Here is a 26,468-nt window from a genome sequence, read left to right on the forward strand (position 1 = left end):
AGAGAAAGGTTGCTGAGTGAGAGGTAGAGGGGACATAAGAGTGGTGGAGAAAAAAGGGAGTTGTGTGGGGAGTGAGGAAGTGTGACCCTCTCCTATGGGGGGCAGGCTGAGGGTGGTGGTAACGGGGGTAGTGGGTACACTGGTAGGGGAAGCAGTGATCGGAGTCGAGCTTATAGCTGCGGTAGGAAGAATTGCATTGGTGCCGATGGCACCTGATGTTTTCAGGACTTGCTGGCTATCAATTGCTAGTCCACTCCTGGAAATACGCTTTGCGAGGTCTCCCACAATTGGCTTCGGAGACTGTTTGGGTTTGTGGGCCATGGTGGGGGCCTGTTTAGGTGCACGATAGGTTCCTGCAGAGGCAGGGTTCGTTTTTCATTGCTGTAGGGTGCGCAGGTCTGCACAGGGCTAGTGGCAAGCCAAAGCTTGCAGCTCGCTGTGGCCTAGAGATCAGATTAGAGTGGAAGAGGCAAAAAGCGGCCAGGGGGGAAAGTAGCAGGTACACGAGGGTCGAGCAGCAGATGGTGCAAGAGAGGTTGAGCAGATGGTGGCGCAGGTGGCGAGGTAGGTCGGTGACGGGCTGATGGCGGGTAGGGCGATGGCAGGCTGATAGCGAGCAGGGTGAGTGGCGGGTTGATGGAGCAGGGCGAGGGCGGACTGGTGGAGCAGGTCGATGGCGGGATTGATGGCGAGCAGGCTGACGGCGGGGGTGGCGTCGAGGTTGATGGCGGGCGAGAGAGGTCGAGGGCGATGGCAGGCGAGAGAGGTATGGCGCAGGTGGCGTCGAGGGCGATGGCGGGCTGATGGCGAGGGCGATGGCGAGGGGGCTGGAGAGAGAGAGAGAGAGAGAGAGAGAGAGAGAGAGAGAGAGAGAGATTTACGTCTTTGGGAGCCCTCGTGGGCTAATGGACAAAGTACAATCAAAGAGTAACTCTTACAAGCCACTGTGGGTTGAGGGAAAGAGCTCGCTAAGGCCCTTGTTGAGAGCTATAATAATAAGCTTAAAACTCAAAACTCAAAAGTAGTACTAGTCCTCAAGTAATCAAAATTCAGAGCTAGGTGCCATGGTGGCTCTTTGGTGGGATGCAAAGATATCACATAGTTGTATCTGTCGATTCTTCTCTCGTTATGGCGGGTGGTGTGGTCTTTGTGAGCTGTGTATCCGGTGAGCCATATTAAGAGTGACATTGTCTCAGACGGTGATGGGCCTTTTTTGTGAAGCAGATAACTTTTCTAAAATGATAAATATGCTATGTATTCTACGTATACGAGCACTAATAGCAGGGTAGTAGTAGCACCACTAGGCACAAAGTTGTGAATGATAAATATGCTATGTATTCCATGTATACGAGCACTATTTAGCATAGCACCACTAGGCACAGATGAGCTAGAAGATAGAAACTAGGAGGTAACAATAATGAACTTTTAAAACTCTTGATGCTTTGTTTTGTAATCATTTTGTTTTTCTAAAATAAGATTTTGAGAACCTGATCACTGGAGATGATGAGTAGAAGTTTGAAGCCAATCACGGACAATGGATGCCCATAGAAACTTTGGGTGCGGACTCGGTTAGGCACATACGTGTATGGAGAAGAGCCATGGACACTAGAAGAAATACCTACTCGGAGTTCTTCTTGCAAAAGGAACAGTGACACTAGAAGCAAAGGATAAATTGATTGGATAAGGATGAAAAAATAAAGTAGATATTCCAGTGGAGGCGTGGAAAAAAGTAGGCAGATATGGAAAAATCAGGTCGCATCTTTCAAAAAAAATAGCTGTCACTATTTTTGCCATAACTTTTGATTTGCAACTCGGATTTAGGTAGATGACTCCAGTGCCACCGTGTATAATCTCCCTCTAGGTAAGGCCCAAACCCCATGGAGATAAGTGACCGTCTTGAATATGGCATCAATCTCAAGTGCTGTCATAGCAAACCCTACCTGCATGATGCGGTGGGGACTGAAGGGTTACGTCGAATCATCTTGGAACCATAGTCATATGTAGCCTCTCGAAACATTGCCACTCAGTTTTGCTGACAGGTCACCCCCTAGAAGGGTGCTGCGTATATGGTTGTCAGCCTAACCAGCGTATCAAATAGCCATCTCTTCGTCGGGGGGTCTTGGAGATATGGCTGGAAGCACTATCGCTCTAGCCGGGCTAGAGCTCTGCCCTCGTGTAAGTTGTGCGTTGGTAGCATGGGCCATCATGAAGATTGGGCCTGTGAAGACTTCCTGTAGATCTCCACTGGCTCCCCTTGGTAAGATAAGATGTGTCAGTGAAGTATAGCCCATAAGATGTTGAAGATCATAACCTTGGTTTTGCCAAGGTTGACTGTCAAGGTTGTCTCTCTACCAAATCATAGGGAGATTGAAATATGATTTGTTAAGATTAGGCTTTTGTTTTCAAGATTTAATGTTCATCTTTGTCCACAAAAGCATTGATCCTCCCTGCCCCCATTTTGTTCCTCAATGGAAATAACAATTGATTAGTATGATGGTGATTGCGGATGAGGAATGATTAGCTTGAAATTTCATTAGTCCAACAACTATGCTACCTCTGTATGATTGTGTTCCCATACATAAATGTCACTTATTTTTTAAGCTGATCTGGAGTCATCAAAAACCTAGCTAGCCTTTTTGATAGCATGGTAAGTACAATACAATGGCTCTTCTTTTGGGGTTTGTTTCACGGCTGTAGTGCCACTTGGTGATGTTAAGTGCACATATGTGGAGTGTTTGTAAACTTGGTGAGTGTTTGCTTTTCTTGTAGTTTATACTGGGAATATTCTTATTGATAATTGTTTTCCAGTTTCAGCTTTTGTTAAAGCCTAGGCACACCTTGTCATGGTTTGGATGTCATTGCAAAAAGGTTTAACTTTTTACCTTACAAAGGAGGTTGTTTGTGGAAACTCTAAGCAATGATTGATATTTATATTGACCAGTGGGGTCTGATTGTCAAATTGAGGGTTATGTTTTGGGTAGGTTATTTTCGACCGCTTTGTTCATCCTCACTGTTGCTTTTTTAATCCTTTATAGGTTGTGTTAGGAGGCCACCTTGATAAGCAGACACGATTCAGTGATTGGGAATGTCGTCCATTAAGTCAAAGACAGGTCAGACGTTCTTCTTTGACATGTTATGAATTATTGTTTTGTCCTTGAATGCTGTGAATGTTGCTCATTGAAGGATGTGACATTTTTTCACATCGCAGTTGCATTATGCGGCTTTAGATGCTATGGTTCTTTTGCCAATATATCATCACATATGCTCAGTACCATCATCGCCAATGCAAAAAGCACCTGATTGGAAGTCACATTTGGTAAGTGTAAGATTTGTAATACCTTTTGTGTTCTTGTCTTGGAACGGGATTCTTATCCATCAATAAGTGAAACAAAGCATCTTGGATCAACACGAAATCCTTCAAGTTAGAGGTTTTCACTTTCTTTGTAAATATATGATTTTTGAAACTATTTGCTGGATTACTGTATGGATATTGACATGTGTCTTTGAAATTGTTGCATGTGTTAGATGACATTTAGGGCTCCATCAAGAAAGCAAAATAAAAAAGCAACAAGAGATTCCATCAAGCAACAAGAGGTTCGATCAAGCAACAACTGTGAAAATTCTGTTAGCGATGAAAGTACAATGATATTACCAGCTGTGGTCCATGCTTCACATGAAGATCTTGTAAGGGTTTTTTCAGAAACAGACCAATGATATGTATTTGACTTTCCGATTACGCTTACTACTATATTAGCATGTTAATGATACATCTTTTCAAACTTTAGTTCCATAAGGTGTATCTTTGATGACTTGCGGCTTTATTCTTGACATTGTATGTAATGTGAGTTCTATGACACAAAGACATCTTTTGAGTTACCATTAATGTTTTAAGTTTATGGAAGATAAAATCATTATGTATCCATAGTGTTTCTGTATTCACATTTTGTAAATCTTTCCTTGTGGATGTGTATGTAGACGTAGGGGCTGTGTGATGAATCCAGGAACATGCCCAAACTCATCCTCAAAAAATAACACATAGTGAAGTGTCAATCTCACGATAGTCACTCATAAGATTGAAAATCATAAACTCCATCACGCCTACCAGGGACTAGCTACTACGACATCCCCAGTGTCATCAGTGCCCAACAGTGGGTGTAGACCATAGGCACTAAAGAAGAAGGCTAATCAAAAAGTAGTCCACATTCTCTTCATTCAAGCTACAACTGCTTGTGAAGACTATATGATTTCATTTTAGTCTCTCCCAAACGAGCATCCAAGCAAAAAATGCTTAGACCATCTAGCTGATAGGGCAACGCGCCACTTAAAAGAATTCATCGCAATATCAGGAAGCCGCAACTCACAAGGTGACATGTGCATGTCTACTAATACAACAGAAGCATATATCTAGATGAATCCAGGAACATGCCCAAACTCATCCTCTAAGAATTACACACAATGCGGTTTCAATCTCACGATAGTCACTCATAGGATTAAAAACCATAACCTATCAATCTCATCAGGAAAATATGTCAAATGCATGGGGATATGTGTGTGTATTGAGAATGATAGTCATATTGTGTATGGTGGAATTTACTTAATCAAATCATTCAAGTTGCGATAAAGGCGATGTGTCACTTAAACAAGAAATGCCTACAAATGATGCACAAATTGTACCAAACATTTTGTAATTGAATTCTTAACGTGTATTTCGCAACAGGACAGCAGGTTTCTATCTTAGCTCAGGCTGAAACTCATGTTTTGTATCCCAGCATTTACACATTGAGGAATGCAATTGAGCGTTCTTCCATTTCAACTTTTGTTCTATTGACCTAGGATCTTAAAAAAAAGCTCTGTATCAACCAGCTGGAATCTCTATATGGAAGTCTTTGATGACGTGCTCTACATGATAGAGTTTCATGATGATCATGCGTGCAAATTTGATAGACATTGCATGGTCTTTGTCATCCCTATCATTCCACTCCCGAGACACAACCGTGCGTAGCAAGCCTTGGCGCACTCGCACAAGCCTCTCCACCACTATGAACATGTAAGCAAACCTCATGGTTGAAGGTTTCAATAGCGTGAGGTCACTGTAGGCCCGATAGATGCTGAGGATTTTGGATCTCTTCATGACAAACTTCACGATACTGCGGGTAGTGGAGAAAATGGCACCAATCCAAGCTATCTTTCCTAGGTCCTCACTCATAAGATCAAGGCAATGTGAGGCACATGGTCCCCACACAATCTTTGGGAACTCATCTTCCAACATCTCACCCATAGGCACACAATTGCTGCCATTATGTGTCACTACTTACACCACATTCTCCACACCTATCTCCAAGATGGTGCACGCATGTGGTTCCAAATTTACAATCCTATAATCATTGTACGTGCAGCAGAGGCATCTATGGCTCTCAAGAACACGGTCCCCTTGCAAGAAGACACCAAAATAATGTACACTCTCCTCTTGCGTACCTCCGACCATCCATCACATAAGAGTGTGCACCCATACTTTACCCAAGCCTCTTTCAAGGGCTGCATTTGTGCTTCCACATGTGTCCCGTCTCTTCTTAGCTCTCGTGTCCTCAAGGCTTCAAATGTAGGCCCTTCCCATTCATACCCAATGTGACTGACAGCTCTTATGGCCCTCTTCCATCGCAAAGTCTTTACCATATGAAAGGGTATTGCACATTGTATAAAGAGCTTTGTGAGCTCACTAGTGGCCTCCTTGACTGCCTGCTTTTGCATGCGTGCTTGAATGCGAGACCTTTGTGATGAGCCTCTTTTTCCAGCACTAGCATCCACACTACCTGATCCATGTGGCAAGGGCATCCTCTTAGCATTAGGACCCCCGCTCGATGTTGCAGATGCCCCTCTGCTTCTCTTTGAACCCAATGTGCTAGGCTCTGGCAATAGCATCATGCAATGGCTCCATGGCCTTAGTCTCTTCTTGGTCTTGATTTGTTGCAGCCATGCGCTTACAAGTTACGCTTCCATTATTCAAAGCCATCTCTCACATCAAGAGGCACAAACTTACGAGGTTTTGTATCCTTGTTGGAAACACCCGCTAGATGGTCTTACAACCGTGTGATGGACCCCGTTTTTCTTATGCCCGATAGTTGCATTTCCACTTCTTAGAGCCACCACCTCTCACATACCTGTCAATGTAGGTGGCAGGTTCCAATATGGATCTTTTGGCATTGTGGAGAGGAGGAGGTAATTGGGAAAGGAGGAGGAGGAGGAGGAGGGAGCGTATGAGGAGTAGGAGGAGGAGGGCTCAAGGAAGGGATAGAGGAGGAGAGTGAGAGGGTAGAGAAGAGTGAGAGGAGCGTGAGAGGGTAGAGGAGAGTATGAGAGGGTAGAGGAGAGTGAGAGGGTAGAGGACGAGGACTCAAGGAGGGAGTATGAGGAGGAGGAGGAGGAGGAGAGTGGAGAGGGTAAGGGGAGTGGATGGTAGAGGAGAGTGGATAGTAGGATAGTGGAGGGTAGAGACAGGCTGCAGCAGGCGGGTAGAGGGTAGAGGCAGCAAGCAGTAGGTGGCAAAAAAACCCGAAATAAGGTTTCCCAAAAAAACAAGGAAACAGACATTTTGCCCATTTTTGTTTCCCTGCCGTTTCTGATTCGCATGAGTGAAACGGCATTTTGTGCCACTAAGCACCTATAAGAGAATCGATCTTTAGTCATCGTCCATTTCGTTACTCAATAACGGTTAACTTAGATCATAAATTGGACAAGTTTAATGGAGAGGTGCTTCCAACACAATGAGAAAGAAAGAAAGAAAGAAAGTTTATTAAAGTCTTTAGAAGACCGATGGGTCTATGAGCCTTGATCCTGTTAATTTGGTCTTCTGTTGCATTTTGTGGGGCATTGCTGGGTTTTCTATAGGGCCCTGGAACTGTGAATACAGAACCCTGTCCTACGGCTCAACCCTTTCCTTTTTACAGGCAAAGCAAGGGACTCGAAGAAATGAGTATTGTCTTTGGAAGAAGCTGTACCTTGTATAAGGAGAAACTTTGACTACTTTTTGATTTATGTTCTTCTAAGATAGCCATCATTAGGAGTGAGTATGCTTCTAGTCTTTGCACTGACAGAAGCTCAGTACAATACGGTTTTGGGAAGGTGTTCTTTTATACAATTGAGTGCTTTAACTTTTAAGGAGGAGGGACACACAGCATTGGGTGCTGAATCCTGATGTTGAAGTAAGTGAAGATTGTAATAGCTACCCCTTGTTGTTTAGAATGGATCTATATGTAGGTGACTGTCATTAAGGATAGAGAGTGCATATTTCTTTTTCTTTCTAGTGTGTAGTGACATCTTAAAGGCCATGACTGTAGTCTCACTATTTTTCCAATTGGATAATTTAATTGGGGTGTTGAATGTAGTCCTTTTGTTAAGTGCTTAATTAATGCTTCTTGAGCATTGTTGCGATAGTTTTTTTTAAGCCTGAAAAATTGAGTTGCATCTAGGTTTCTGCAACTTGTGAACTCTTGGGCCTTCCTATACCAGGACTCTGGAAGAGTGAGCTGCTGATCTTTACCCAAGCTGCAAGATTTCCACCTCCTGTCTATAGACATGTTTGCATGGGGCCACAGAATGCTACTGTTTACCACTGTACTGTCAAGGTGGCTGGGGCAACGTTTGCTGGACGCCCAGCTACTAGGAAGAAAGATGCAGAGTTTTGGGCAGCACAAGTAGCATTGAAAAATTTAGATGGAGGTAAAGTATCATTCTATAAAACTTGAAATTCCTGTGTCTTATGATATTTTTTTCTCTGGGAGGCTTCTTCTGTTACAATAGGCAAAAGAAAAAGGAAAAACACTCTTTTTGGGCGCTCATCCACTCTCATTTTTATCGTCAATCTCACAAAAAGTAAGGGTTTAGAGAAATGCCTTTTAAAGAAATTGACTTTGCAAATTCAAGGAGTGCTAAGTAGTTTGCTGTATATCAAGATCTCTCAACCTACGACCACTCATGACCAGATTTCTCTCCCAAAAGTTGCTGGAACGAGTGCAATTTAGCTTGTTAAAAAAATTACATGGCCTTTGATGTTTTAATTTTCCTCCTTGCCTGTGTATCGAACTGATGATTGCTGTTACTTGCTGCCAACTATTATTTCTTGTGACAAAAAGTCCCCTTTTGTTGTTACATGAAAAGAAGCATGGTAGGGAAAGCTTTCATATGTGAAATTACGGCAGTGAAAAGAAAACTGTTGGGCAACATAGAGAGATCGGACACTAACTGATGAGTCCTATTCAAAATATACAAAGTCAAGCTACCTGGCTAATAACCAGCTCAAACGATGCTACTTTGTAATGTCTCTCTAGGAAATATAAAATTTGCTGTGTGTGTCCTTATGAAACATTGCATTTGCACAACACTTCTACATGCATGTCAAGTGCATTTATTTTTTCTGCTGTGTTGGGAAAAAGCTTAGTGTGAAATTTTTCCAAAACAGAAAATAACCTTGTACATTGGTCGCACAGTTCTTGACAGTAGAGGTCATAGCAATGTAGGGGAGGTGTATGACATAGAAGTCATGGACAAAGCTCCTAATAAGAATGAGCCTTAAAATGACACTGCTTACCTACTGGAGTGGTGTGCCCCTCCATCAGCTGGGAGTACCATCGTTTAGAACCCAGATGGCAGCTTATGCTTGGGTACTGATGAGAACATAAGTGTAGCTTTGCTCACTAAGTTATTTTTATTTCTCTCATGTACTCATAATTTTGTTTACAGTCGCTGACAATCTCCCCTTTTTTTGTTTTTTTTTTTGCTTGTTTTATAAAATCTTAATTTGTAAGATTGGATATATTCTAGACTCATGAAGGTATATATATAGCATCCCTTGTCACATGTGCCAAGCTGCCAAGCTGTTGACAATATCTCATTGCTCTTTAAGGCTTGAATTGTGATAAGTATGTGTTCTCCATCCATGGCTGGTGAAGCAAAACCTCTATAGATTCATCATTCCATGCCGGCTTGGGACCTTCAAAATGGGGTCCATCCTAAGCCAACCATGCTATCAATTTTTTAGAATAGGTAGAACATGTGAAAAATGGACTGCTATAAAAAGCCTGCTGACATCAGGCTATATATCCTGATTCCTGTCCACTGATAGTTGCATAAATAGTGCCTCGAATTGTTTACTTGGTGTTTGCAGTTACAGCAGCCTGCCTATTGCAACCCATTGTTCTTGTAGCAATCCATCATCAGCCGACAGCTATTTAAAGAGGAAGATCCTGTCAGGATGTCTATTGTCCCATGAGCAGTACTAAACTGGGCTCTCGAAGTCCTCTGAGATCTCATGAATTTGCCGTTGAGGTATCGTTCTTGGGCACCATACATTGCTACAAGACTGTATCCTCCAATTTATTTGCATTGTATTTTCAAAGATGAGGAGGGGATTATAAGTCCTGGATGCTGCTTCAGCCAAGTTCACACTGTACAGTCCGCAAAATATTTGCAATGGTCTCTGCTCCCAAAGCATAAACTTGAAGATGTTAAGGAAAGTTTTGTCTAGTCTTATATTTATCACCCATTTACAGTCTTGTGGCCTTGATGATTGCCCGATACTTGAACAGTGTATGACAGAATACCGATAAAAGTAACAGGGTGCGGTTCAATAAGTTCTCTTGAAAGGATTCTATTATTTCTCGCCAGCTGCCATTAAGGGGCTGCTTGGTGCAGTGCCTAAGGTGAGAGAAGAGTGTGAGGGAGAGATAGAGTAGGGAGTAGAGAGACACACTCACAATAGTGGGGATAATCACAATGAGTGGTACCTCCCCAAGTACACACAAGTATATATATATGGATAAGACTAGGGTCACTAAGTACCTAAGTACAATGTGTACTTAGTGTACTTAGTAGTACTAGATTAATACTGTTACAAGGGTGGCCAGTGCCTTTACCCCAACAACCTCCCACTTAAAGGCAGTGTGCCCATAAGAGAGAGTAAAAGAAAAAAACAGCAATATACATCATCATGTACAGGACCAGTTGGTCTGCTTATCCAATACCCATAAGCCGTCTGCAGTGTGCAAACCGCTCAGCAGCCAATCCTTTTGTCAACAGATCTGCTGGATTGTCATCAGTGTGAACTTTCACAAGCTGAAGTTGCTTGTTCTCAAGCACCTCCCTGATAAAATGATACTTCACGTCGATGTGCTTCGTCTTTGCATGAAAAACAGGATTTCGTGCCAACTGTATGGCACTCTGACTGTCACAATGCAACAATGGAGTATCACTAGAGTAGCCCAAATCTGCCACTAGCCGAGATAGCCATATAGCTTCCTTGCACGCCTCAGTGGCTGCAATATATTCAGCTTCTGTAGTAGACAAAGCAACGCATTGCTGCATTCTAGATACCCACGACACTGCACCTCCAGTGAAAGTGAAAACATAGCCGGTAGTAGACTTCCGGGTATCAGGGTGACCGGCATAATCAGAGTCTGTATAACCCTGCACTTTTGCATCTTGACTGCCGAAACATATACACAAGTCCTGTGTACCCTTTAGGTATCTCATGACACCTTTCACTGCATTCCAATGCTTCTTGCCAGGTTTAGCCATGTATCTGCTAACCACTCCCACTGCAAACGCAATGTCGGGCCTGGTTGCAACCATAGCATACATGAGACTGCCACAAGCTGATGCATACGGAATCTTTGACATCTCAGCTCTCTCAGCATCTGTCTGAGGGCTGTCCAAAGCGCTGATTTTCACATAAGGAGGTAATGGAGTACCAATACTCTTCCCCCCCTCCATGTGAAATCTCTGCAAGACCTTGCCAATGTATTCCTTCTGAGACAAGTATAGCAATTGCTTTTCCCTATCCCGAAGTATGCGCATACCCAATATATGGTTGGCATCACCAAGATCCTTCATATCAAAGGTTTGGTGCAATCTCTTTTTCAAGGCATTCATCTCCTTATGAGATTTTCCAGCAATTAACATGTCATCCACATACAAAATGAGGATAAGTAAACTGCCATCTGAAGCTTTCTTGGTATATAAGCAGTGATCAATGTCACTTCTCCTGTAACCCTGGGTTCGCATGAATGTATCAAACTTATGATACCATGCCCTGGGTGCCTGCTTTAGACCATAAAGACTTTTCTTCAGTCTGCATACAAGCTTCTCTTTGCCCTTCACTGTAAAACCCTCTGGCTGCTGCATAAAAATTTCCTCATGTAAATCACCATGAAGAGATGCTGTTTTGACATCCATTTGGACCAAATCCATATCTGCATGTGCAACCAATGCTAATACAGTTCTGAGTGTTGTCATCTTGACAACGGGAGAGAATATCTCCTCAAAGTCAACACCATATTCCTGCTTGAACCCTTTGGCAACCAGTCTGGCTTTATGCCTTGGCTTTTCACCAGGTGTGACTTTAAGTCTATAAACCCATTTGCATGGCAGTACCTTCTTACCAGTAGGCAAGGGTACCAATTCCCAAGTGCCATTCTTGTGAAGACTGTCCATTTCAGACTTCATAGCAAGATCCCATTGAACCTTGTCTGCCCTCTGCCTAGCCTCTTTGTAGCATGAAGGCTCTCCACAATCAGTGAGCATCAAATAATCAATGCCTGGAACAAATCTATCTGGCTGCCGCGTCTGTCTGGTTGACCTTCTAACCCAAAGACCATCATCTTGAGCTGGCTGTCCAGCCTGTTCATCACCCAGATAAGGTGGCTGTTCCATGATTCCTGGCTGCATTTGCATGTCAGGAAGATCACCTAACTGTGCCTCATCCATTGGGATGTTTTCTGCCATAACTGGCTGTCCATTAGGATCTGCTGCAGCATCATTTAATGGCTGATTATGCTGCTGTTGTGGCTGATTTACAGCCTGTCTGTGTTGCCCATGATGCCTGTCATCATCAATAGTTACTTTTAAAGGTTCCTGCTGTACAACAGGTTCCTTGAACATGATGGTTTCATCAAACACGACATCATTGCTGCGTATAAGTTTTCTGTTCTTGGGATCCCAAATCCTGTAGCCCATCTCACCTTTGTCACCATAACCTAGGAATATGCATTTAAGAGACTTTGGATCCAGTTTAGTTCTGTCCTCCCTGCGTACATGCACATACGCGACACAACCAAAGACCCGTAGGTGTTTGTAAGACGGAGGCTTGCCCGTCCATGCTTGTTCAGGCACACCACCACATAGTCTCTTGTTTGGTGACCTGTTAATAAGGTGCACAGCTGTCTTTACAGCTTCAGCCCAAAATGTGTGGGGCAATGCAGCATGTGACAACATGGATCTGACTTTCTCTTGAATGGTCCTGAACATTTTTTCAGCTGTACCATTCTGTGGAGGATCATATGGTGCAGACAAAACCCTTTGGATACCCTTTGCCTCACAGAATTCTTGAAATTCTTTGGACAAGTACTCTCCACCATTGTCAGATCGTAAGGCTTTCAGTTTTTTGCCTGTTTCATTTTCAACTAGTGCAACAAACTTAGTGAAAGCCTTGAACGTATCACTCTTCTTTCTGAGAGTGTAAACCCACACTTTGCGGGTGGCGTCATCTATGAATGACAGTATGTACTTTGAACCTCCTAAAGAGAATGTAGGCATCTCACACACATCTGTATGTACTAGCTCCAAGAGCTGTAATTTCTGATTTGACCTTCTCTTATGAGGTATTTGTACTTGACGACCGTAGAGACAAAATTCACATTTCTGCAAATCTGAATATTTTAGACTCGGCAAGTAACCAAAATGAGCCAATTGCTCCATTCCCTTAATACTCATATGGCCAAGCCGGCTATGCCACAATGAAATCTTTGGCAGCTCGGTGGCATTTACATCAGAATGCGGACAATGTCCAGCATGAAGTGAGTACAAAGTATCAACCTTAGGACCCCTGGCAATAGCCATTGCCCCTTTGCTGATTTTCCATTTCTGATTACCAAAGGTGGTAAGATAACCATCATCATCCAACAACCCTGTGGAAATCAAGTTCTTCTTCACCTCAGGAACATGCCTGACCCCTTTAAGCATTAACTGCTGGCCATTTTCAAGAACAAGCCTGACATCACCTATACCAATGATAGAACATGCATGGTTATCACCAAGAAAGACAACTCCCTTCTGCCCTCCTGCATATCTGACAAACAGATCTCTGTAGGATGTCACATGAAAGGAAGCACCTGAATCTATAATCCAGGAAAACATATCTGATCCATCACCAGCATGAAGTGTATGAGCCTCCAGTGAAGAGGTGAAACATATCTCATGTCCACTGTCACTGTCACTAACATAAGTAACATTCAGCTCCTCTTTTTCTTTGCCTTTAGACTTGCCTTGAGCCTTGCCTTCTTTGGCTCTCTGGTCATTCTTCTTTTGAAAACACTTTTTCTCAATATGTCCCTTCTTGCCACAATAGTTGCATACAAGATCACTCTTAGAGCGGGACTTGCTCCTGTCTCTTTCTTTGTCTTTTCCACGTGTTTTGGACCTGCTGCGTGCATTCAAAGCATTTGACTTCCCAATAGCATTGTTCTTTCTGTTCATCTCTTCCTGTAGAAGAGCACTCTCCACATCTGCAAATAACAGAATGGTTTTTGAGTTGCTGGTAGAAGTCCTGAATGTGTCCCATGACTCAGGTAGAGAACATAGGATGAGTGTAGCTTTCAGCTCATCATCGAGCTTCAACCCCTGGTTGATCACCTGGCTGAATATGCTGTTAAACTCAATAATATGAGTGGACATAGCTGTCCCCTCCTTCATTTGAAGACCAACAAGCTTTTTTAGCCAGTAAGCTTTTCCCGTGGCACTTTTCTTGGCATAAGTATCCTCAAGACGTTGCCACATCTCCCACGCAGTAGGTTCATCCCTGATGCCTACAACCAGTGAATCAACAACTGTAAGCATAATGGTCGACCTGGCCAAGCCGTCCATCTTCTCCCACTGCTCATCAGTAATGTTGGAGGGCTTAACACCCTTCTCCTTTATAGGTTTGTACTGGTCCTTCTGCATCAACACATTGTAGCACTGTGTCCTCCATATGTCGTAATTTTTAGCTCCTTCGAGCTTCTTTATCTGGAACAAGGACGACACGTCGCTGCTGGAACTCATGGTAAAGAAAATAGAGTTTGACTCCCTGTAGTCGTGCAATTAAGCACTAGTTACTCCAAGAAAATTCCCCCCGCAGCGGAAGTACGATCAGAAAATGAAATTGGTACTGTTTCAGTGGCATAAAACCAACTGAAAGTCTTTCTCCCACTTGCTGCAGAAACAGTACAGCAAGCTGTTGTTGTCTTGTCAGCTGGCGAAAGTGCGGTACAGCTGCTTTAAAGTGCTCCAGAAAAATCCCAGAACTGATTTCTTAAAAGATAGCAGTACTTTTTTGACTTTTTGACAGTCAAATCTGGTCAAACTTGCTGTTTGACAGTCCCGGACTGTCAAAAAAACAGTGAATCTCTGATTGTGGATGAAAATCTCTGATTTTAGACCTCCATATGCTCCAGAAACTTCCCCCCCAACTGAAAGTCACAGTTTGGAAGTGAGATTGCTCAAAAGCCCTTTGAATGCATGAAGAAAATCAGAGATTTGACTTCCAATTGAAAAAGATTGACCTGTAGAGTGCTCCCACGTGACAGATTGCCGGTCAGGCTACAAAAGCCCCAAATTTGACTAAAGTCAAACTTGGTCAAAATCGACCAAATCTGTACCAAAAGTGATTGTACTTTCAGCAACAAGCTAAAGCATTTGTCCCAAGCAGAATAGCATCAAAAGCCCCTTGAATTGACTGCACATTCCGTGTATTAACACAGTAAATGGCATCAACTACAGCTGCTCACAAGGCATGTGACCTGCATCCAATAGCATACACTGAATGTGTCTGAACAGATCTGACCGATGCATAGACCCAGTGCCAACACTGTGTACAATCACTGGCCAAGTGATAAGACCTGTCTCAACACTGTTTGCGGCATAATGCCTCAGTGCGAGTGTAAGCCCTGCCTCAAGTAGAACACCTGCAATTTTGCAGATCTAGCACTGCAACCTTGCAGCCTCGCCCGTCCGTACGGCTGTACGGACAATGTACGGCCGTACGGATATGTCCGTACGGCACCCGCGCCCTCGACTTGCAGCCTGTGCGCTGCGCCCTTGTAGCTCGATCTTGCCCTTGCTGCTCGTTGCAGCTTGCACACACGCGCCCACACCTTGCAGCCGCCTTCGCCCTGCAGCCCGCGCCCGCGCGCCCTGGCCTTACAGCCCCGCTTGCGCCTTTGCGCGCTGCAGCCCTACCTTGCAGCTTGCGCCGCCTGCTGCTTGCAGCCCGCGCCGTGCAGCAGCGCCGCCCGCGCCTGCACCCTTTGAAGCTTGGCCTTGCAGCTGCGCCTTTGCAGCAGCACCTTCGAGCCTTGAAGCCGTGGCCTTGCAGTTCGCCTTGCGCCTGCGTCTTGCAGCTGCTTTGCAGCCGCCTTGCAGCTGCACCGCCCGCACACTCGCCTTGCAGCAGCGCCGCCCGCGCCCTCGCACTTGAAGCCTGCGCCGCCCTTGCACCCTTGCGCCTGCGCCTGCGACCTGCAGCCCGCACCCACTCACGCTGCTCGCTGAAGCGTCGCCCGTCCGTACGGATGTACGGACGCCGTACGTCCGTACGGTGCTGATGTCCGTACAGATGTACGGATGACGTGCGTCCGTACGGTGCTACTGCAGGTTGGCTAGGTAGAGGTCGAAGGGGGGTTGATAGGCAGGGAGTGGAAGAGAAGGGAGAGAGAGCCCGTTGGCTCTGATACCAGTTGAGAGAAGAGTGTGAGGGAGAGATAGAGTAGGGAGTAGAGAGACACACTCACAATAGTGGGGATAATCACAATGAGTGGTACCTCCCCAAGTACACACAAGTATATATATATGGATAAGACTAGGGTCACTAAGTACCTAAGTACAATGTGTACTTAGTGTACTTAGTAGTACTAGATTAATACTGTTACAAGGGTGGCCAGTGCCTTTACCCCAACATAAGGTAATGCTTCCAAATTCGACTTGCCCCGCATGTTTCCCCTTAGCATCAAGGCACATAGTCTATCTTGAAGTTGTCATGTGATATATCTGGAAGCCATGCTGCTATGAGGCTCTGGAAGATCACATTGTCTCCACCATGGAGCATATCCAAAGAACATTTAGATGGCCTGTCAGACATGTGCAAAGAGAAGGTACCTCTTCGTTCCTCTCCCATACCCACCCTTTAGAGCTCATACGAGCTCTAGCAATCATTATAATGCAAGGCTTGAAGCTTCTGTACTAATGATAGAGTTTAAACTATAGATGCAAAATAAGGCCTTTGGGCGGCCTGGCTGATTCCCAGCTAACCTTAAGATGCTAAAAAAGAGATTGGATTCCGGAACAAAAGTCTCCAAACATCTAGAATAACGTCTAGAGCCTTGTCAATAATCAAGTTGCTTTTCCTGATTCCTTGCCTTGCTAGCCCACTTGCCTCCCTGTCTTTCTTTATCCATGCTCCTTCTGCCTCAGCCTTCCTCTTCCGTTTCCCCCCTTCTTTCACCTTTGGTCTGGGGGAGGCTCCTTACTGCACCATCCCTTTCTTTTGCACTCCTTCTAGCACTGTGAACTTTTATTAGCATCCGAGCTGCCCTCTGGCAGCTCATTTTGTGGCTTCGCTGCCTCTTTGGCAGCTCAAAGAGGCAGGGGGGTGCTCACAGCCCCAAGCCGGGTAGTGTCGTCTTTTCTCCCCCTCATTCTCCCTATGCGCTTTTCTTTTTCACCCATCCCCCATCCTCCTTACCTCCTGCACCTCTTTTCGTTTTCCCTTCCCCTTTGTTTTCCTTCCTTTTCTTCCCTTCACACTTCCTCACTCCCCACTTCCTGTTCAAACCTTTCACCTTGCAAGCAGATTATTAGGCATTGTTGGAAAACTGAAAGGAAAGCATGGAGTGAACAAAAACTGAGAATTCTTGCTTATGGAATGAAGAAAGGTGAGGTCCTTAAGTAGGCACCTCTTACATGATCACTGACATCACTGATGACCTCTGAGCTTCACAATCATCTCCTCAATCTGCTCCTAGATTCTCTCAATCATCCTATGTGGCTTCTACCACCACCTAACAGTGCTTATGGGCACCTAACTGTGCCTCTAGCACACACACATAGAAACCAAGGTGTACGTGGGGCATACACCTTGAGATATCCCATCATACCTCAAGGGAATGCCTGAGGCTATGTCAAGGATACATCTAGTCTCATAGTTTCTCATGCCATCTCATGGTGGTCAAGGATAAATCTATGGCTAGGTTCTCATGCTAGCAAGGGGTTCCCAAGGGAGTGAAGTAAACAAAAGGGATACAAAAGACCTTATAATGGTTATCTCCCCTGCATGTACATGCACACAATGTTTGCAGGAGGTACCATGGAGCAAAAACACATACACATGGCCTACATCATATGGTGACTAGAGGTGTTTACAAAACACACAATAGTTTATTTCATTCACTTTGGAGGACTATCCAGGATGAGTACCTTGACTCAAAAAAAGAGAGATCTGGAGCATACATGGAGATGATTCAAAAAGCATAATCTTCATAGGATGCCTCATCTTGTAGAGGCACATCAACTGAAAGTAGATTGGCAGTTTCTGACTTTGAAGTTGCTTCCTTTTTGGCTCTACAAAACTTTTCATGATGATTGTTTTTGCCACAGCGTTTGCATGGATTGATCTTGAAGCAGTCTTTTGAGAGGTGATTAGTCTTCCCACAATGATTGCAAGGTGAAAACTTGCCCTTCTAGATTTTTATGGCATAGGCTGTGTCATTGCCTTTCCGGAGTTCCATGTGCCTTTCTTCTTCTTGAAGAGCAGAGATAAGACCTTCAAGATTAGGATTAGGAAGATTTTTCAAAGTGGTAACAATAGGATCATAATCTTCAGGCATACTCTCGAGCAACACTGCCATTGCATCATCTGTAGTGATAGGAGAGTTGATAGAAGCAAGTTGAGTCATGAGACTCCGCATGTAATTGACATGGGCAGCCAAAGGAGTGCCACTAACCATCTTCAATTCAAAGAAAGCAATCTTAAGTGACAATTTTGAGATGTGAGAGCTAGCACCAAAAATAATGTCAAGCTTCTACCAAGCTTCTGAAGGAGACTCTAAGTCAGAGATGTGATGAATATAGTCATCTCCTAAGGCAAGAGCAATGATGCCATATGCTTTCTCCTCTCTAGCAGGATCTCTTGCCGGGTGTGTCGGAGCTGAGGATTCTCCAGCATTGGAGGCTGTTGAAGAAGAAGTTGAAGCCGGTTTGACAAGCCCCCAGAGATTTTCCCTCATCAATGCAAACTTAACCTTCATCTGCCATGTGTGAAAGCCCTTACCATTGAACTTATCCATATTCAAGATGGTAGCCATGAGAGGGTCTAACCCAGAATGGGCAGTGTCTACTCTCTTACAAGGCTAGAAAGAGTTGAAGAGCTTCAAAATACAAGCATTTAGAGTAGCAAAGGCTTGCAACAAAAATCCATACTACAAATCAATGATGTTTTGACTTGCATGCTTCATAGAGGTGACTAAATGAAAGTATTCCAAGCAAATCCAGGTATAGCAACTTAAAAGAAAGTTGTAGCTACAGTTGTACTGATGCTTTTCAAAACTTTAAAACCTCAGAAATGCTAAAGTAGCATCTAATGTAGCATCACACTCACAACCTTGTCAAAACTGTCCAAAACAGAGGCCTGAACTTGGAGGGCTTGTATCTCACTCTTCAAAGCAAAGAAAAGAGGGCTTTCTGAAGCAAAAGAACGCTTATATACCAGAGAAGATCCAGCACAGAGGTTGGGCGAAACGGCGCGCTGTTTTGCCCGTGGGAGTTGCTGCAGGCTGAACCTGAGTTTTGACGATTTCTCCTTTGTTATTGAACCAAATGAGCTGAAAAGTGACTCAAAATGTTCGTCTTGAGGTCGCCCATCTACTCCTAAGAGGGCTCGGGCAATGGTGTAGCAGGCAGGGAGTATTTTGCAACAGAAGAATGACGAAAAAATGTGCTGTTTGGAGAATGGCAGCCAGCAGAGAGGTTTTTTTTTCAATTGCTTGCAGGTGGAAGTTCGCCCAAACGAGGGGTATCTCCAGCAGGAAGGGCTTGGAGAATGGCGGAGAACTGAGGGAGAACAAGCTTTAGCAAGATTTGGGAAGAAATGGTTAAGATGAAGAAGAAGAAGATGGAGAAGAAAAAGATGATGTGGCACAAGTAGGCTCAAGGAGGATCAAAGTGCTCTGATACCATGTTGGAAAACTGAAAGGAAAGCATGGCGTGAACACAAACTGAGAATTCTTGCTTATGGAATGAAGAAAGGTGAGGTCCTTAAGTAGGCACCTCTTACATGATCACTGACATCACTGATGACCTCTGAGCTTCACAATCATCTCCTCAATCTGCTCCTAGATTCTCTCAATCATCCTATGTGGCTTCTACCACCACCTAACAGTGCTTATGGGCACCTAACTGTGCCTCTAGCACACACACATAGAAACCAAGGTGTGCCTGGGGCATACACCTTGAGATATCCCATCAGGCATTTCGTTTTGTCTATAGAAAGGAATTTAAAAGGCAACCGTTTGGTCTGACTACGGGAGCTCCATGGCAGCATCCACAACTCCCACTGCCATCAGGTTTTCCTTTCTCTTGAGGACAAGCAAAAAAGTAGAGTATGCTGTACAAGAGCTTCAGGACTGTGTGCTCAAATATACTCAAATCTATGTGCTTTTAAAGAACATCAGAAACTTGTAGTACAAGTTACTAACCTAGATAGGGAGGGAATGGCTTAGCTTTGACTGATGTAATCTGCCTCCATCCTCTTTATGTACAAATAATCCTAGAGGTTGAGCAATTGTGTTATTGTTTCTCTCAAATATGTCCTTGAAGAAATTCCAGGCTTTGTAGGCTTTCTTTGCACGCTGAATAGGAGAAGGCAAAAATCTTATGACGTGTGTCTCGGTGTGAATTGATAATATGCTCTAATTCCTCCTAAAGGCTGGATATGTATAAACCTGAGACATGATTTTGAAAGCAAGGCACCTCAAGTGCGGTGCTCCGTCATGTTTTTTAAGTCAATATGCTTCAATTGTTCCTCTTGGTGGGCTGCATGTGCTGTTGCAATTGTTCCAACGACCTTCTGAAATTAAGGAAATGATCCTCAAGCTTATTTTGCAAAATTGGACCTTTCTGAATCTGTTTGTTCACCCCCTAGTAAGTCCGTCTCATCCATCTCATCTTCTCCGCCAAATGGATGACCTATGTTTCCAACCTTGTTACTAACTGCATAGCTCAGCCTCATGGTTCTTTCCTCTTTGCTAGCGAGGTTAGGACAATGGGACTGTCGAGCTAGGCTTGTGCTCCCACAGTTTTGTCAGATCCTTGTGTGGCGTGGTGTTGATCTAGGCACTCCGGATCTACTATTCATCTCTTATGCAGTCTTCATGGGCCTGCTTCATGGCTAACATTAAGCTCTTTGATCCCAAATGAAGACACCATGCTAAGAGGGAATGCTCAACATGTAAACTATGGGTACATCCCTAAATCAAGTAGATATAGCGCAATCACAAACTAGAGAAAACCAGTCTTCATCTAAATAAGAAAGCTTGTTAGTATCTCATTGAAGCATTTTCATCTATCGAGACATTTGCATACATACTTTTAAGAGGCTCAAGATACATCATAGCATATTGCCATTTCCCTTTTAACTGCTCAATCAAATCCATAGATCATTCTAAGAGGGAATGCTCAACATGTAAACTATGGGTACATCCCTAAATCAAGTAGATGTATCGCAATCACAAACTAGGGAAGACCAGTCTTCATCTAAATAAGAAAGCTTGTTAGTATCTCATTGAAGCATTTTAGTATATACAAGTGTTTTCTACAAAAGAAAGTCGATAACTTCATCTATCGAGACATTTGCATACATACATTTAAGAGGCTCAAGATACATCATAGCATATTGCCATTTCCCTTTTAACTGCTCAATCAAATCCATAGATCATTCTAACATCTTCATTTATGAAGACATTTTCATACATACTAAGAGGCTCAATATACATCATAGCAGATCGCAATTTGCCTCTTTAAACTGCTCAATCAAATCCATAGATCATTCTTACATTTGCATAGGAGATTCAAGATACATCATAGCAGATCACCCTTGACCTTTTAAGTGGTCAATGAAAATTATTGATCATTCTTATATCCTTTGTCACTAAATAACATCCGTTACCACCTTGCCTTTTAACTGCTCAATCAACACCATAGATCCTGCTTACCTCTTGAACTCATGTTGTCACTAAATAACATCTATTATCACCTTCGGGACAACGATCGATTGATTTACCCTATAGACAGGCATATCATGGTGGCTTATCCTTCCTGCACACAATGACACCAATGATTTGTGACCTGATGGCTGCCTATCATATGATTTAAACTATACTCTCTCTTTGATACAACAAGTTTTGGCATGTATCTGCATTCAGTTAGCTTCAGCCTATTTGTGGGGATGATTTTGAATCCAGACTTTTTACTGTAGAAAGACTTTCGTTGAAAGCTGGGGATGATTTTGAATCCAGACCTTTTACTGTAAAATGACTTTCATTGACTCTAGATTAAGCTGGAGTGGTTTGAGAAAACTAGCTTTTGAATCTGTACAATGAAAATGTGTTTGAATTTTTTTAGTTTTGCAATGGTTTTGTTGGTTGGTAAGACACTATCTCAAATAAGCCTGCTTTAAGTATTGGAATGTGCCAAACTGCAATAATCCAATACTCTGTAATGGATTGTCTTCAGAAATGCCAACTGATTTTTTGATCTGAAATGGTTCTGGGGATAGTCTTATGCAATAATCTAACACTAGCTAGAGTCAGGCTCTTTGCTAATGATCCCATATCTTACTTTTTGTTGTAAAATGGTAAAAGTGAGAAATTCCTCACGAAGTATATGGTGCTATATTCTTACATATGGTCTGTTTTCTGCAGGGCGATTTCTGCATAAAAGGGATTATCACAGGAATATTAGAGACTTTGCTAATTTCAAATCAAAGGCTGGGATGCAATGGTTTGCTGTGCGAGCTGTACAAATTTCCTTGTCTGGCATAAGGATTAGAACTGCATTAAGCATTTTTTGCAAGCAAGCCCCAATGATGTGGTCACTATCTCATCTACAGCAAAAGCATCATGCGGTAGGGCATGAGAGAGAGAGAGAGAGAGAGAGAGACTTTACTAAAGTATTTGAAAGAACGAAGGGTCTATCAGACTGAAAAAGCCAGATAAAATGAGCTAAATGGTTGTAGCCACAAAGCAGGCATCTGAAACACAAACACAAACATGGATACTAAACATCTGAACCCATGGTGTAAACCTGTGCTGGGACTGCCCAGTCCGGACGCCAACTAACGCTTTGGGTCTCCTCCAATGTCTAAGTTAGGACCTACCAAGCATCCACGCTGCTCAATGCCTTCTCCTCATAAAGAGGCTCTTACAAAATTAGAGCTAGCTGGTACCTGGATAGTTACATTGAGAGTGAGCATTGATTTCTAACAAGGACTCAGACTATAGCATGAACTATGTACAAGACATGAAAATGAAGCTCAAGGCTGAGCAGTAAGTCTATATACATAAATAGTGTCTCCAAAGATAGCCTAGCTAGGGTGCTTAAGGCTCCAAGGGCACTCATGTGGAGGGAAGATGCCTGGACAGTTACCACTGCTCAAAGATAGCCGAGCTAGGGTGCTCAAGGCTTCAAGGGCACTCATGCGGAGGGAAGATGCCTGGACATAAATAGTCTCCAAAGATAGCCTAGCTAGGGTGCTCAAGGCTCCAAGGGCACTCATGCGGAGGGAAGATGCCTGGACAATTACCACTTCTACGACGCATTAGTAACACTCAGCCAATGGTTTGAAAAGGAAATTCTGATTTAGCATAATTGGGTGCTTCTAGCTCCCTGATGCAGCCCCGAAAGATATCCACGCTGCTCAATGCCTTCTCCTCATAAAGAGGCTCTTACAAAATTAGAGTTAACCGGTACTAGCGTAGTTACATTGAGAGTGAGCATTGATTTTTAACAAGGACTCAGACTATAGCATGAACTATGTACATGTCATGAAAATGAAGCTCAAGGCTGAGCAGTAAGTCTATATACATAAATAGTGGCTCCAAAGGGTGCTCAAGGCTCCAAGGGCACTCGTGCGGAGGGAAGATGCCTAGACAATTACTTACTGCTTCAACACATTAGTAGCATTGCATAACGGGAAGTTGCAACAACAAGAGGGAGCATAGTTGCATAGAGAGAAGTGCTGCTGTAGGATTGTGGAGAAGGAGCTTGCAGGAGGAGCTGCTTCAGTAGGAGGGCTGCTGAAGCAGGGCTACTGCTGGAAGAGAAGCTGCTGCAGGAGGGCTAGCGCATGAAGAACTGCTGCAGGAGGCTGCTGCTGTGGAAGAGCTTTGCAGGATGCTGTTGCTGCTGAAGAAGAGCTGCTTCTGTAGATCAACTGCTGCAGGAGGCTGCTGTTGTGAAGGACCTGCTGCAGGAGGAGAGTGTGCACCAATAAGAGGGAGAAAGAAAAGAAAGATAGATATATTAACATCCTCAGGAGGCCTCACAGGCCTATGGGACAAAACACACACCAAATAGGTAAGCACAAACATCAGTTATAGACTGAGAGTCTTTTAGGAGTGTGTAGAGCACTCACAAAGTTATTATAGGTTAACTACGGTCTACTACAAAAGATGATCGGCCTGCATTACAAGACTCAGAGTCTTTAGGTTTGGATTTGAAATCTCTGATTAGTACTTTTCCATCTCTATAAACAGCCCATTTTTCTTCCTTTTGAGCATCATTCACTTTAATCAATTCAGTGGTCTTCAGTTTGAGCTGAGTTGGAGTGAGCTCCTCCACTGTCTATATTTTAGTACCTTTCAACTTATTGGTTTGCTTGAGAATCTTTCTTCTTTTCATCTTGTTCTGGAAGCATACTTTGGCTTGTGTCCGCTCCTGTAAGACAACTATTACATCTTCAGCTTCCCACTCTATTTGTGGGATTCTTTCCATAATATTTTCCAGCTTTTTTCTTTTAACTTCCTTCAAACCGGCCCTCAGGTAGTCCCCCTATGCATATGAGTCGTGCATTAGCCACCCTCTTTTCCTGTTCTTGTACTTCTTCATATACGTCCAATGTGTTTACTTTAGTGTCCAATGTTGCTGTAATTTCCTGTTTCACTGATTGGAGCTGAGTTGTAACCAAGTCCTGGGGAAGGGTTTTTTGCAAACATGTAGGGGAGGGGCAAAGGGAGGGCTGCGATGGAGGAATATGAAGCTTTGGTCAGAGTCGGGATAAAGGTCTTGACCTTGGGGAAAGCCATTGGAGTCTTAGCATCCCCATCCATAGTGGCCTGCATGTATTTTTTGGCATCCCCCGCTATGACTAACCGGTTGGGTTAGGGTTCAGCCCAAACCCTGGAGTGAGGTATGCCTTGTTGCTGCCTACCTGCGCTGGCAACGGCCTTCAAAACGAGTGAGCTGTTGGGCAACGACGTGCTGGACAAGGAATGACGACCTGTTGGGTGATGGGCTGTAGAATGACGTGCTGCTGCTGCTGAGTGACGGACGATGGGCTGCTGCTGGCCTATTGGGCTGCTGAGTGACGACCTGCTGGTCTACAACCTAGAGCTTCACGGGAGAGTGAGCGAGAGAGCTACAAGAGAGCAGGCGGAGAAGCTACGGGAGAGCTACGGAGGAGGTATGGAGAGAGAGAGAGAGAGAGAGAGAGAGAGAGAGGGAACAGAGCTAAGTAGAGAAGGAGAGAACGACACAACAAAGAGAAGCAGTATTGTATGCACAATGAAGGGGTGGGGCTCCTTTACTAATGCAGCAGGAGGGGCTGCTGCCTCAAGCATAGGAATTCGGGTCCAGATTGGCATGGATGTATGGAAATGCCTCAAATAGAATAAGACTATTTTCTCCCCTCTAGAAGGTGATGGTGGCATTCCTTGGAATGCAGGAGACTGAGGCCATGCTGTGCAATTGGTGCCATGGGTCATGGATGCCTTGTTGCATGTCCTATGCCATCTCACAAGCTGCAATGTCTCCTCTGCCACCTCATAAGCTGCCATGTAACAAATTCCACATGTCATGGTTGCTACATCAGCCTGCACGGGTCGCATGCTATAGTTATGGACTGAGGCTATTTCAACCGTTCTTTTCTTGACTGATAAATTCAGTTTGGGTGGTCAACACTAGTCTGGTTTTACTTCAGTTTTCATGGTTTTTGGCAGTTAGCTCTATTTGAAAGGCTAGTTTGAATTTTGTTCGCCTTCTTACATAACCTATTAGGCCCATTTAGTTTGTTGCCTTGTCTTGTATCTGTTTGACTCTTTCCTTTTCAGAGGCCCATCCCAAGGCTACTGCAAACATTCTCTTTAATAGTTGTTGGGTTGGTATGCATTCTATGCATTTTTGATTGGGGCTGTGTTTGGGTGGGGCGTGGTATTTACGTTTCTCATTCAGAGATACATCTCGACTTGTGGGACAGTAATATCCGTAACCCGTTCGATGGGGGTCCACCCTCAAATGCTAGGCACTAGCCAACTAGTACCTAACTGAACAGTAGGAAAACATATCCACTCTTTCGGTAGACATATTTCATAAAATAAAGATATGTAATAAATGAATTACCAAGCAAGTGGATATGTGTTTTGTGAAGAGAAGTGACATTCGCTCTGTCTTTTATTCTGTTGATTTCAACTGAAGTGCTTCCTTATAAGCATCAAGATTGTCATGAAACTTACGAACTTTGCTCTTTCCATCCATTTAGCATAACAAGATACTCTTGGTTCCAAAATAGATTTGGTAGATCTTCATAGACTTGGTTATGAGGAATATCCCCAACATAGGGTTTGATTAGACTGACATGCAAGACATTGTGTGTCTTCCAAAATGGTGGGAGATCCAGTGTACTGAAACCTTGCTAATAATTGCCAATGCTTTGAAAGGGCCATAATACTTGAAGAATAGTCTTAAATTTGTCCCACCTCGTTTTCTGCCTTCCTTTATCTTAGAGGCCTTTGCCTTTTATTTTGGTTCTACGGAATCTGGCATAAGTGGAGTCGTAATCCTTTATAAATTGATGAGCGGGAAAGATCTTATCGTCAGTTACATTAATGGAGTTGTAGAGATCTACCATAGATGATTTGAAATTGACTTTTTCTTGTAGAAGGGTGTATGGTATTATTGTAAGCAAACTCAATTGTGGGGATATACTTTTCCCACGTTTGCTGGTCATGTACATTAATTTTTATAAGATAGTAGGGTCCTATTAGTGCAAACTAATAGCTTTGGCCATAATTCAATATTTTATAAAGGGTGCCCTTATGGAGGATCATGAGGAACTATGCAGTGAGGACCATTAACACTATCTCACCCATTCACAAGGCAGGGGATCCCATGAGCCCGGA

At 43.7% G+C, this 26,468-nt stretch overlaps 1 protein-coding gene across 6 annotated transcripts in view; it reads left to right on the forward strand.

Moving 5' to 3' along the window:
• Positions 1 to 26,468, forward strand: part of LOC147895400 (uncharacterized) — a 127,426-nt gene that overhangs the window by 86,584 nt on the left and 14,374 nt on the right. For 4 of the 6 annotated variants that reach the window (XR_015542032.1, XM_087384181.1, XM_087384182.1 and 1 more), the window contains 5 exons: positions 3,036 to 3,110; positions 3,209 to 3,316; positions 3,526 to 3,684; positions 7,467 to 7,716; positions 21,996 to 22,198. Coding sequence is in view for 4 of the 6 variants with exons in the window: in XM_087384181.1 (XP_087240307.1) it covers positions 3,036 to 3,110; positions 3,209 to 3,316; positions 3,526 to 3,684; positions 7,467 to 7,716; positions 21,996 to 22,198 (795 nt within the window). In the remaining 2 variants the exon portion in view is untranslated. Of the gene's footprint in view, positions 1 to 3,035; positions 3,111 to 3,208; positions 3,317 to 3,525; positions 3,685 to 7,466; positions 7,717 to 21,995; positions 22,199 to 26,468 lie in introns of those variants that run through there. The other 2 variants (XR_015542033.1, XM_087384183.1) reach the window with 2 other exon arrangements.

This window comes from Dipteris shenzhenensis, chromosome 13 (genome assembly GCF_047967505.1).
Source record: "Dipteris shenzhenensis isolate YYH24624 ecotype China chromosome 13, Dip_SZ_1.0, whole genome shotgun sequence".
Classification (NCBI taxonomy): domain Eukaryota; kingdom Viridiplantae; phylum Streptophyta; class Polypodiopsida; order Gleicheniales; family Dipteridaceae; genus Dipteris; species Dipteris shenzhenensis.